This window comes from Cynoglossus semilaevis, chromosome 5 (genome assembly GCF_000523025.1).
Source record: "Cynoglossus semilaevis isolate Cse_v1.0 chromosome 5, Cse_v1.0, whole genome shotgun sequence".
NCBI classification, from domain to species: Eukaryota; Metazoa; Chordata; class Actinopteri; order Pleuronectiformes; family Cynoglossidae; genus Cynoglossus; species Cynoglossus semilaevis.
Genome location: NC_024311.1, coordinates 11,942,810 through 11,954,026, shown reverse-complemented (window position 1 = coordinate 11,954,026; position 11,217 = coordinate 11,942,810). Strand labels below are relative to the sequence as shown.

At 39.2% G+C, this 11,217-nt stretch overlaps 1 protein-coding gene across 2 annotated transcripts in view; it reads left to right on the top strand.

Annotated features, from left to right (window-relative positions):
- Window positions 1–10,800, top strand: part of LOC103379087 (monoacylglycerol lipase ABHD2-A) — an 11,567-nt gene extending 767 nt beyond the window's left edge. Inside the window, exons 1-11 of one of the 2 annotated variants that reach the window (XM_017032324.2) lie at window positions 215–972; window positions 1,891–1,953; window positions 2,150–2,365; window positions 5,005–5,180; window positions 5,342–5,509; window positions 5,981–6,164; window positions 7,644–7,736; window positions 8,145–8,246; window positions 8,346–8,415; window positions 8,501–8,585; window positions 10,022–10,800. In XM_017032324.2, coding sequence (XP_016887813.1) covers window positions 2,157–2,365; window positions 5,005–5,180; window positions 5,342–5,509; window positions 5,981–6,164; window positions 7,644–7,736; window positions 8,145–8,246; window positions 8,346–8,415; window positions 8,501–8,585; window positions 10,022–10,230 — 1,296 coding nt within the window. In that variant the 5' untranslated portion in view covers window positions 215–972; window positions 1,891–1,953; window positions 2,150–2,156 and the 3' untranslated portion in view covers window positions 10,231–10,800. Of the gene's footprint in view, window positions 1–214; window positions 973–1,890; window positions 1,954–2,149; window positions 2,366–5,004; window positions 5,181–5,341; window positions 5,510–5,980; window positions 6,165–7,643; window positions 7,737–8,144; window positions 8,247–8,345; window positions 8,416–8,500; window positions 8,586–10,021 lie in introns of those variants that run through there. The other variant, XM_008310512.3, reaches the window with a different exon arrangement.
- Window positions 10,801–11,217: the final 417 nt, after the last annotated feature.

Below are 11,217 nucleotides of genomic sequence, written 5' to 3'. Positions count from 1 at the left end.
TATATACTGTGTGTGTATATACTGTATTTGCTGGTGCATGCCTGCTGGTATGCTATATGTTTCTCCAAATGGAACCATACATATAAAAGACAATATTTTTTAAGCAGACTTTATTTATCTTTTTATTTTTTTTTCCGCTTGGAAAATTTCAATTGACACTGAAAGATTTAGCTTAACTGTTCCCTTAACTTTCAAATATATTGTCGCTGTAAAAATAACCTTGGAATTCCTACAAGTCTATTCTAGGCTGCCCTGATTACTTTTGACTTACAACTACTGACAGCTCGGCTACTAAGTAGTCAGTCATGTAGGCTAGTTTCTTTTTATTTGTTTTGATTCAGACTGTCTTGATTTTCATGGTTTACCTTGTTGTTCGTTGTCATGTCACCGTTTCTCTCACATTTAATACTACTTTAAAAGTAGCTATGCCCATTTCTTACTAATATGTCCTATAGTTATGAGCGGTATATACATATCATTTCTACACTTGGGTGCCCTTTTTCTACCGGCCGCCTCCCTTGTATCTACGCCCCTGCGCTGATGTTACACTGTTCCACCGGTGTTCCCACTGTGGATTTTTTTTTATGTACATAAATGTGATTAAAAACCAAATGTCTTTTCACGACAAAAATACAAAAGTATTGTTTTATAGTAACAAAGTCTACAGTACGAGCACCTGGGCGGAAAGTCGATACGATTTAATATATTTTTTGTGTGTAAATTTTGCTTTCCCTAACGGATGGTCGCCCTTTTTCGATACACATGACGGCACTGACTGGCTAGCGAACCCGTCTTCATACGTTTATTCGGCCATATAAAGCCATCTTTATCGCCGTATTTTACTGCCGGCTCACAACCCGAAATAGGACATTGTGTGTCCTTGTAGCCGTACACGCCTCCTCTGCTCAGCTGCCGAGTCGTGACAATGGGGAAAAGAGCTAACAGGAGCTAATGTGGAGGATTCTCTGGCTGGTAGTTAAATGGCCAACTCTTTGTTTTGACATTTGCACCACACGGCTGTCATATTCACGGGGTTGTTTATTAAGAGTGGTGTTTGCTGTGTTAATGGGTCCGTTTATTTTATTCAATTCAAACGTATGTGGCTAAATATATTTACAACTCTCGTGTCTGATGTAAATAGCGGAAACAGAAATATGGTCATGTGGTTTTTATTTATCTTTTTGGCAGGAGCGTCAGTGTTTTTTAAACTCGTATTGTGTCAGATTTTGTATTAAATCCTTATCTGATATACAGTATATTAAAACAAAAGGTTTAACTACGTTAAAGTTAAATTTGATTAATAACCATGAATACGAACTTCTTTACAAAAATCATATAACTGTGTTGCTAAGTAGATAGTCAGTTTTTTTTTGTTCCCACAAACTGCACTCAGTCACAGGTTGTTTCTTCAGTTGGACAACTTTCAAAATAAAGCACTTGGTGACTTTAATGACGTACTAAATGAAAATGGGTTCCTTTTACACCCAACTTTTTGACAAATAAAAGCTTTAGCAAACGGATTGTGTAACAAAACAACAATATCTGCAGTTTATTTTATTTTTGTAGTGATAATAAGAATAAACTCATTTTTTTAAGCTATAAATGCAGTGAGTAACAACTTTTAACTATCTTTATGCATGGGTAAAGTGCTATGTATGATAATAAATAAGGGGTAAAGTGCTATGTATGATAATAAATGATAAGTCTTTCTTGATTTTTTTTTTTTGCTCATGTTCAGACAGAACAAAAAAACACCTGACGTTTCTAGACGAAACATAAAATCAGTGTTGAAAACACTCCAGTGGAATCTCTGGTTTTGCTGAGGTTTCTGCGAGTAAAGAATAATACAGATTGGAATAGTCTTTTTCTTCTTTTTTCTTTTTCCCTTAGATCTGACCCCATCACTGTGACTACACACAAATCAACATTTGGAGGCTAGTCTGAACAACAAATGTAAGTACCACTCCCGCAGTATTTATTTGGCTACTTAAATCAGTTCAAAGTACTCTTCATCAATATTGTTTCATTGACAGTCTAAGAACTCCCAGTACAGTGTAATTAAATAAATAGATGTAAAACACACAGACAGACACAGGAGGCCAAAGACGCAGACACTGACACAGTGTTTTTTTTTTTTTTTTTTTCTCAGAGTAATCATGAGCACCCACGAGTCAGATGTGCACACCTTCTCTCCGGAGCTGCCAGCCATGTTTGATGGCATGAAGCTGGCAGTGGTGGCCACCGTTCTCTACGTCGTCGTCCGCTGCTTGAACCTAAAGAGTCCAACTGCACCGCCAGAGCTCACCTTCCAGGACATGCCACTCAACCGGTTCCTGCTCAAGTCCTGTCCTCTACTAACCAAAGAGTGAGTTCAATATTCAGCTTTTTGTTTGTCAATCAAATTGTCCCTCAGGGAAAAAGGGCAACTGTGGGACCCTGGGGTGGGGGTGGGGGGGGCTACTTGGAGGCATCTGAAATATAAATGGGGTCGTCTGAAATGTCTGAAATTTTCTTCCTTTCTCTTAAAATGACTAAGATTACAAGAAAACTTGTGATCTTGGTCTTGGTTTTACTGTGTTTAAACCTCCACCTGGTCCTGGTACTGTTTGTTAATCTTACACATCTGAACTAAACATGTGTTCCAGTGTAAACTGGGATGAATGGAGCTCATCAGTTTTGATGGTGTAGTATATGGTGTATTTTTCAGTGTCTTTCTAAGATCACGTTTGTATTGCACGGTTGCACCACGTGGTGTTACATAACAGAACAGAACAGATCAATTGCAGAGTGGAATCCATAGTAGGAGGGTTTGAACTGTTACATAAGCTTTTTTGGCCATGTTTTCAAAATATACACATTCCATATGGCTGATTTGAATAAGCACCAAATGTTGTGTAGTTACTTTAGATTTAAAGAGGAAGAAGGAAAGACAAGTTAATGTAAGTCTCTGTTGTGTTGCCATCGTGTGGTCTGTGGTGTAGAGGTTTATTTAAAAACCGTTTAAACTGTTTGTTTTAAACAACAGTTTATGAATATATTAGTTTGGGCCGTCAAATGATGGAAAATAAACACATGGAAGATGTGTCATCGCGATCAATTTTGTTTTTATTTGTGACCATTCCAATTGATGGAATTATTAATATGGAAAAATGTTGTGTGATTGAGTGGATTTTAGTCATTGTTGTTCATCTTCACTGTGGTTTCTAGAACGTGTCGAGAGTTGCTTTGAGAACTTCACTGAAGTCTTTGTCCTCAACCACGTTAACCCGTCTCCAGTTTCTCACAATCCTTTTGATAACTGTCAGTCAAAGACTTATTTACTGTCCTGAGCTCAGAGGCGCCACAAAAATGGTATTGCAAGAATGAAGTTTTCCTACAATGTGTTTGAATAACATGTGTAACGACTGTGTATCAGACAAACAACAAGAGGAGGAACAGTGGAGTACAAAAAAATAAAATGCATTCAAAATTGTTGATCTGAATAATTTTGTAAAATAATTAACATAGTTTATGCATTAGTTTTATGTGGCCTTGGTGTTTTTTTTATTTCAGAACATCAATCTGCCGGGAAAGAGCCTCCCATATAGATCGATGACAGAGACGTCAAAATCTTAAATAAAAAACAAGGATTTTTTTCAATTGATTTTCAAAAATGTAGTTTTAGCGTTTGGCTGAGTGAGTTTAGATTGTTGGACTTACTCATCTTTTGCAAAGTATTTAGCATTTATTCCATCATGACAATAACTCCCTCCTACTCCTTCCTATACTTAGGTCCGCATACTTCAGAGTATCATTAAGAAAAGCCAGGTTAATCTTCAGCTGCCCTTGGAGTACATACCAGGAAATGATTACATTATCACTCAGTGGAGCCTGTCTGCTTTTGTCACTGTCTACAGTCTTATGCAATGATGTTTTTTTTTGTTGTTTTTTTGCCACAAGGCAGAGCAGTAATTGTTGTAGCCATAGTGCGAGGTGAGGAATCACAAGATCAAAGTCCTTGAGTGACTGTACCTGAACCTGAACTTTGTCTTCTTTGCAGTTACTTACTATACTGTACTGTATTGTACACACACACACACACACACACACTGCTGGAGTTACTGTACACCTCTGCTCAGCGTCTGTAGTTCATCTCATTACCTCCCACTCTTCACTGTAACAAGCCAAACAATAAAAAGACACTGATAAAACATGACGTAATAAAGCCAGCGAGTGAACACTGAAGACATGTTTATCCTCCAGGAGCTTCGTCAGAAGTTGGAGTTTTTATTTGAATATTTAAATTTAATACTGTATAAAAAGTGAACAGTTAGTCCTTCAGCTTTTACTGCTCGGCGTGATTTGAATAACAGCTACATTAACGGGACACGTCTGTTCAGATGGAGTTTCATGGCAAAGCACAACATAAAACATTCAGTATAACATTATCCAAGGACTTGACTCCTACTGTTCCGCTAATTCAAATACACATGCAGATGTTTTACAGTGGGATGGAAAATACAGTGCCTTGCGAAAGTATTTGGCCCCCTTGAACACCCAATATATGGCAACATCGATTTTTAAAAATGTTTTTTCCATTACAGTTCCTTCCAGTCTCCAGCTGAACTAAAGCTTCCTCGCAGCATTTTACTCCCACCTCTGAGTTCTAAACTGTCTGTAGGTCAAATGTGTCTTCTCCAATATTTAACATCTCAACGCCAACATGTTTTTTTTTGTGGTCTGACCACTTGTTCCTTTTGGCTCTTTATCAAATGTCAAGTCAAATTGAGTCAGTTTTATTTGAAAAGCAAAAATTCACAAAACACATTTGTCTCAATGCACTTTACCGTTTTAAAAAAATGGAATTAAAATTGAAATAAAACCACCACATTACAGATTGCTGGAGGGTTTTCAAGGATTGGCTAATAAATACAGATAATTCTGTCCCTTATCTCTCTCCTGGTGATAAAAAACAAACATTTCTGAAGATTAACATTAATCTCATGTTTTATGTTCTTCTAACAGATACATTCCTCCTCTGCTGTGGGGTAAAAGTGGTCACCTCCAAACAGCACTGTACGGTAAACTCGGTCGGGTGAGTTCACCTCACCCCAACGGTGTCAGGAAGTATTTGCCCATGCTGGATGGGGCAACTGCAACATTTGACCTCTTTGAGCCAGTGGGGAACCATCGAACAGGAGGTGAGGAGGACTTTAATCTCATAATCTTGTTTTATAATCTTCGAGTGAGATTGAAGACAAACTCCTTGTTTTTGCATGGGTTACACTGACACGTCTCGGTGCAGGAGACAGGAATACTCTGTACTAATACTTCCCCACAATCCATCTGCCTGTTTTATCAGACGACATCACCATGGTGATATGTCCCGGGATTGGAAACCACAGTGAGAAGCACTACATCCGAACGTTTGTGGATTATGCGCAGAAAGAAGGCTATCGCTGTGCTGTGCTAAACCACCTGGGAGCGCTGCCAAACATTGAACTCACATCACCCCGAATGTTCACGTATGGTAAGACCGAGCAGCCCCCAAGGCCTTGAACTGTGTTTGCAATGTTCCATCTCTGAAGAGATGGAGAAGGATTGTGGGTTCCAACCATTGTTGCCTAAACAAACAACCCTATCTAGAAATCTTCTTTATAAAAATGTGTTAAAATTTAATACATTTTTACCATTTACTAATTAAATTCAGATAAGATAGATAAGTGGCTCAAAATGTTCTGGAAATATTTGGACATATAAATGTATTCTTTACTATATTTAGCAGGGGTTTATATATATATATATATATATACATATATACATATATATATATATATATATACACACATATACACAGTATATATACTGTATAATATAAATAAATTCAGTCCTGAACTAAAGGCAGCTTCAGCTTCAGCTCAGCTCAGAGACGAGCGTGTCGTCGGGCAGAGGTGTCAGTCTTTGTCCATTGGTTCAGTCTGCCCTGCGGTGTGTCTGACAGGATGCACGTGGGAGTTCGCAGCCATGGTGGGTTACATCAAGAGGGCGTATCCCGAGACGCAGCTGATCGTGGTCGGCTTCAGTCTGGGTGGAAACATCGTCTGCAAGTTCCTGGGGGAGAACAGGACCAACCAGGAGCGAGTGCTGTGCTGTGTCAGCGTCTGTCAGGGTTACAGTGCTCTCAGGTGAGTTCCTCGCTGAGTTCAACATCAGCAAATGCTGTGTTTCACTAACACTGAACATCCATCCATCCATCCATTTTCATCCACGTATCCGTTACCCAGGAGGTGAACCCTGAGGTTCCACACCACTGACAGAGACATTGCCTCTGGGCCAAAGTGCCACTAACACTGAACACATATTTGATAACATTTTCACAGTGGAACAAAATGTCATGGTTAGGCTAAAACAGAGATGAAGTCTTCAGTTTGGTCTGTTGTATAAGCCCCAGTGGTCACACTGGAACTTTATCACTATATCAACTGATAAACATCTGATTAAATGCCTCGTGACGTCGGTGATGAAATTGAAACTGCGGCAGATCTCATGAATTTTCCAAGACATCGTCGGCGTCTGAGTCAAATGTGCTCATGTCAACTTTTTGTTAGTTCCTTGTTTGTTCCTCAACGTATTTTGCTCGTTAACCAAATACATGATTTTTCCATTTATGGCAGGATTTCATTATAGAAGTTTGTGATTTTTGAATGGATGCCAAATATGTTTTTGGAGTAAACCCCTGTAGGCCATGAGTGGAAATGCAGGCTAATGCTTGTGCATTGAAGTTTACCAGTCTGATTCCTGGCCTGCAGTGGCTAATGCTTGTGCATTGAAGTTTACCACTCTGATTCCTGATTCTGATGAGTGTTTTTCCCTCGGGTGATGAACTGAATACTGAAAAAAAAAAACACATCCTAATTTTGCCCTGAACCCCTGTATAAGTGCACAGACTGCATTGGCTGCCACTAGAGGTCAGAAGAAAGGGCCTGATCAGTGGTGATTCACTGATCTCCGGTCAGTTACAGTCCTGAAAGATGAGCTTAATCTGGTATTTGAGTTAAACACAATTGGAAAATTAAACATAAAAAATAATTAACACAGTCATTTAGTCATATATATTCTAATATCTCTGCCACAAAAATTCCACTGGACAAATATAAAGAAAGCGTTTCCTTGCTTAATGTGGCCATAAAAAGATACACAGTCACATTTATGGGACTATAAAGGGCAGTGTCGTGTTGTTTTAATCTTTGAATGCATACATGACGTTGGAGGTAGAATGGCCTTCAGTCATACGTTCAGAGTCACACCTTTTTTTTTTCTTCTTCAATTCAACCAGTGTCTCTTGGTAGATATGACAGACTCATTTCTTCCAAGCCCATCTGAAGGTTGGGTGTTGGCTCTATACGCAGAGCGTGTTCACGTATGAGTTTGGTTTAACAGGTCTGAGTCATGGCCAAAGGATTGTTCCATTAATCCCAATCTGAAAAGGGACTGCTTTTTTTTCTGCATTTCATACATTCTTGGTGTCAGTCTGAAAGATGAACAAAGTATCTTTAAATGAAGAAAGTACAATGGAAACGTGATTTGTTTGCAGCTAAAATTAGCTAACACAGCTCACGTCTTGTCTCTCTCTCTCTTTCTCTCTCTGTGTGTCTCTGTCTCAGAGCCCAGGAGACATTCCTACAGTGGGATCAGTTCCGGCGCTTCTATAACTTTCTCATGGCTGACAACATGAAGAAAATCATTCTTTCACACAGGTACAGCAGCATCAACTGCTGGAACACGATGTCTTTCATAACATTTTTTTTGTAATTCAGCCAATCTGGGAAACAGAGCCAACTGCTCTGTGTTTACACAGCTGTTTATCTAATGTTGTACCAAACACGCCACATCCTCCTGATGTCCACATTCAATCTGTCTCAGTTACAGATTTAAATTACAAAGACTGTAGTCTGTAGTAGTCCTGTTGTTAAGGCAAATTTAGAATGTAGGAAATGAGGTTTAGTAGTCTGTTAAGATTCTCATTCATCCAGGTCATGTGATCCATAGAGTTCTGGACTTCTTCTTTGAGCTTGAAAGACTGATGAAGTTCCTTTTCAAGCTCACAGTGAAGTCAACACACTGGACGACGAGGACTGTTTTTCACACTGTTCTGATTTCAACAGACACAGTCTCTTTGGAGGAATCTCCGACAAGACTATAGATGCAGATATCGGGCGACTCTACACAGCCACGTCGATCATGCAGATCGATGACACCATCATGAGGTACAGCACAGTCCGTCCCTGCATTGATTGTTGACAGATGTGGAAAATATGACGTTATAAAATCATGTCTTCCTTTTTTTAAATCTAATTTCTTAATAGAAAATTCCACGGCCACAGCTCACTCAAAGAGTATTATGAAAAGGAGAGTTGTGTTCATTATATACACAATGTAAGAACTGCATCTGTTACTTTAACCTCACAAGTTATACTGTTTTATCTGTTTGTTTTTTTTTGATGCAGTCATTTCTTCTCAGGTGAATGTGCCACTGCTGCTGGTGAACTCTGCAGATGATCCTCTGGTTCATAACTCCCTGCTGAAAATCCCTCACACACTAGCATGTACGTATGTTTTCAGCTTCGCTAAAGAGAGAATGTTATAAATGTCTCTCCAAAGACACTACACCACCAAAAAAAACAAAAATGTAAAAATATATAAACTGTATAACAGCAACATAAACACTGAACATAAAAATATAAACGCTCAAAAACAGTTGTATAAACATGGAAAAACACTAATGTAAACAGTGAACATAGAAATATAAACAATGAAAAACAGAAATGTCAACACTGAAATAAGAAATGGAAACATTTATAAATATAAAATTTAAAAAAATGAAAATATAAATTGCAAAAATAGAAATACACTCAGAAATCAGAAAAAGAAAACATTGAAAAATATAAATACAAAAGCAGAAAAACAGAAATATAAATAGTGAGAATGGGAATAGAAACAATGATGAACAGAACTATAAACTCTGAGAAACAAACAGTAAGAAATAGAATCATGAGCACTGAAAAACAGAAATATTAATCCGCCCAAAATATAAATTTTTTTTTTTACTCAAATAAAGTAAATATAAATATTACACTCGTGAAGAACTGACAGACCTCGACTTCAACAGTTTAAAATATAAACGTTGAAGTGCACGTGAAGTACAAGTGTAGAACATCAGTTCAGCTCTGATTTAGTCTCTGATCTGAGTGGGTTTGTCAGGTGGATGAGTCCTGAGTGGAGGCACAGGCCATTCTGTTTGACATGTGTCTCTCGAGGGGCACTTAGAGGATCATCTGTCCTTTTACCGTTGAACATGATACAGTAACTCAAGTCTACCAGAACCCACCGGACACAGAAGCTCCTGAAGCACTGGTACTGTTTAAAGACTGCGAGGAAAAACATAAATGTTTTTTTAAATTAGCTTTGTTGGAAGATGGGTTTAGTTAACGCAAACGTAACAGGTCGACATGTTCGGCTAACGTTTTGTTCCTAATTTTCTCTTTATCAAGCATTTTCAGTAAGTGCCACACTTACTTGTAGGTAACTATCATTTCTAATAAAATGATCCAGATGTTACCATTCCGCGCCACAGGGGGCAGAACAGAGCAAGATCAAATGTAAACAATGGACAAAACGAACATGGAAGACACCACTGAAGTCTGCAAAAAAAAAGTTTGCAGTTTTGCTGGTGATTAGCAGTGAGCGTGAGGGTTTTGTGGTTGATGACGAAGCAATCAAATTGATTGACAAATTGACTCACTGACATTTGTAGCGCTCTCATAAACACTGCATGCTTTGTGTCAGTCACATTCCATTCATAATCAATCATTCACACCTCTGTGAACGTGGCCCACGTTTCTCTTACTGACGTTCGTTGGGTCTGTTCCTCTGGTATAAACTTTACCCAGACGTTCAGTCAGAGCCCAACAGGAAGTCCAGACCAGAGACAGCGTTCACAGCAGAGGAGTCTAACTGTCATTTACTGTTTTCACCTCTTCAGCAAAGAAGTCCAACGTGGTCTTTGCCCTGACGTTACACGGCGGCCACCTGGGCTTTTTCGAGGGCGCCGTGCTCTTTCCCCAGCCGCTCACGTGGATGGACAAAGTGATCGTGGGTTACGCCAACGCCATGTGCCAGTGGGAGAAACAGAAACCGCCGTGCCAAAGTGCTCATCTGAGTGAGAGCTCCTGTGATGAGGAGAAAGCCTAAACCGCTGGTCGCCCTTATCTCACCGTCTCACACTTTCTCATCTCTCTCTCTCTCTCTCTCTCTCTCTCCCATCTCATTGTCCTCAAAACCAGGGGGAGGGGAGGAGACACCTGCGGTCAACCTGAAACTGCTCTCCTCTCTGCCTCCTCTCTGCGGTGCTCCTCCTAAACTGCTCCAGATACATTTCGTATTTCGCCCTCACCGTATCGTATGTCCCCAAACGAAAATAACGTTACTGCTTTTGCGCTCGTTTCTTTTGGTCAAATTACAAATATTGGGGTGTTGACCAAAAATGGTGAGCACTGTGATTATTAACGAGATGACAGCACACACTACAGGAGTACTTGAGGTCATGAGGTCATGTCCTTATCTTTGCTGCTTGTCACCGCCAAGGCCACACAGTTCAGATTGCTCTTTTCACCCACACAGTGTTGACCTATTATCATATATGGGAAGATAATGTCTGTGTGTTTATGAAGTGGATGGAGCGCCACCTAGTGATCAATAAATCTCTGTGTTTGTGAGGCAGTGCTTTAATTACAATGTAAAGAACCAGTCAACCTTTTCCCTAAAAAAACACCACAGATAAACAAAATACCAGAAATATAGACATATAATAAAGTTACAACGGGATCATGTGGAGCCTGGTAACTAGGGTTGGTTGGTACTGACTTAGTCAGTGGTAACCAGGCACCACTGGAGGTGGTGGACCTGGGTTTTTTTTTGTTTTTTTTTTCAAAATTTGATCTTAATTTTGAAAAATGTTTTGTTAAAGAAATCCTTAAACGTGGCTTAATTTTATCTGGAAAATATTTGTCCATGCAAGTGGCAACTGTTCTTAATTTTGGAAACTTTGGATTTTCCTCATTTTGTTAATGGTCTTTGCTGGCGTTACTCTGCAGGCGGCAGGATAAAGATAGGGTCAAATGAGTTCAAAAATAGTAACATTAATGGCAACTGGACGTCCAGTTGCCATCAATGTTACTA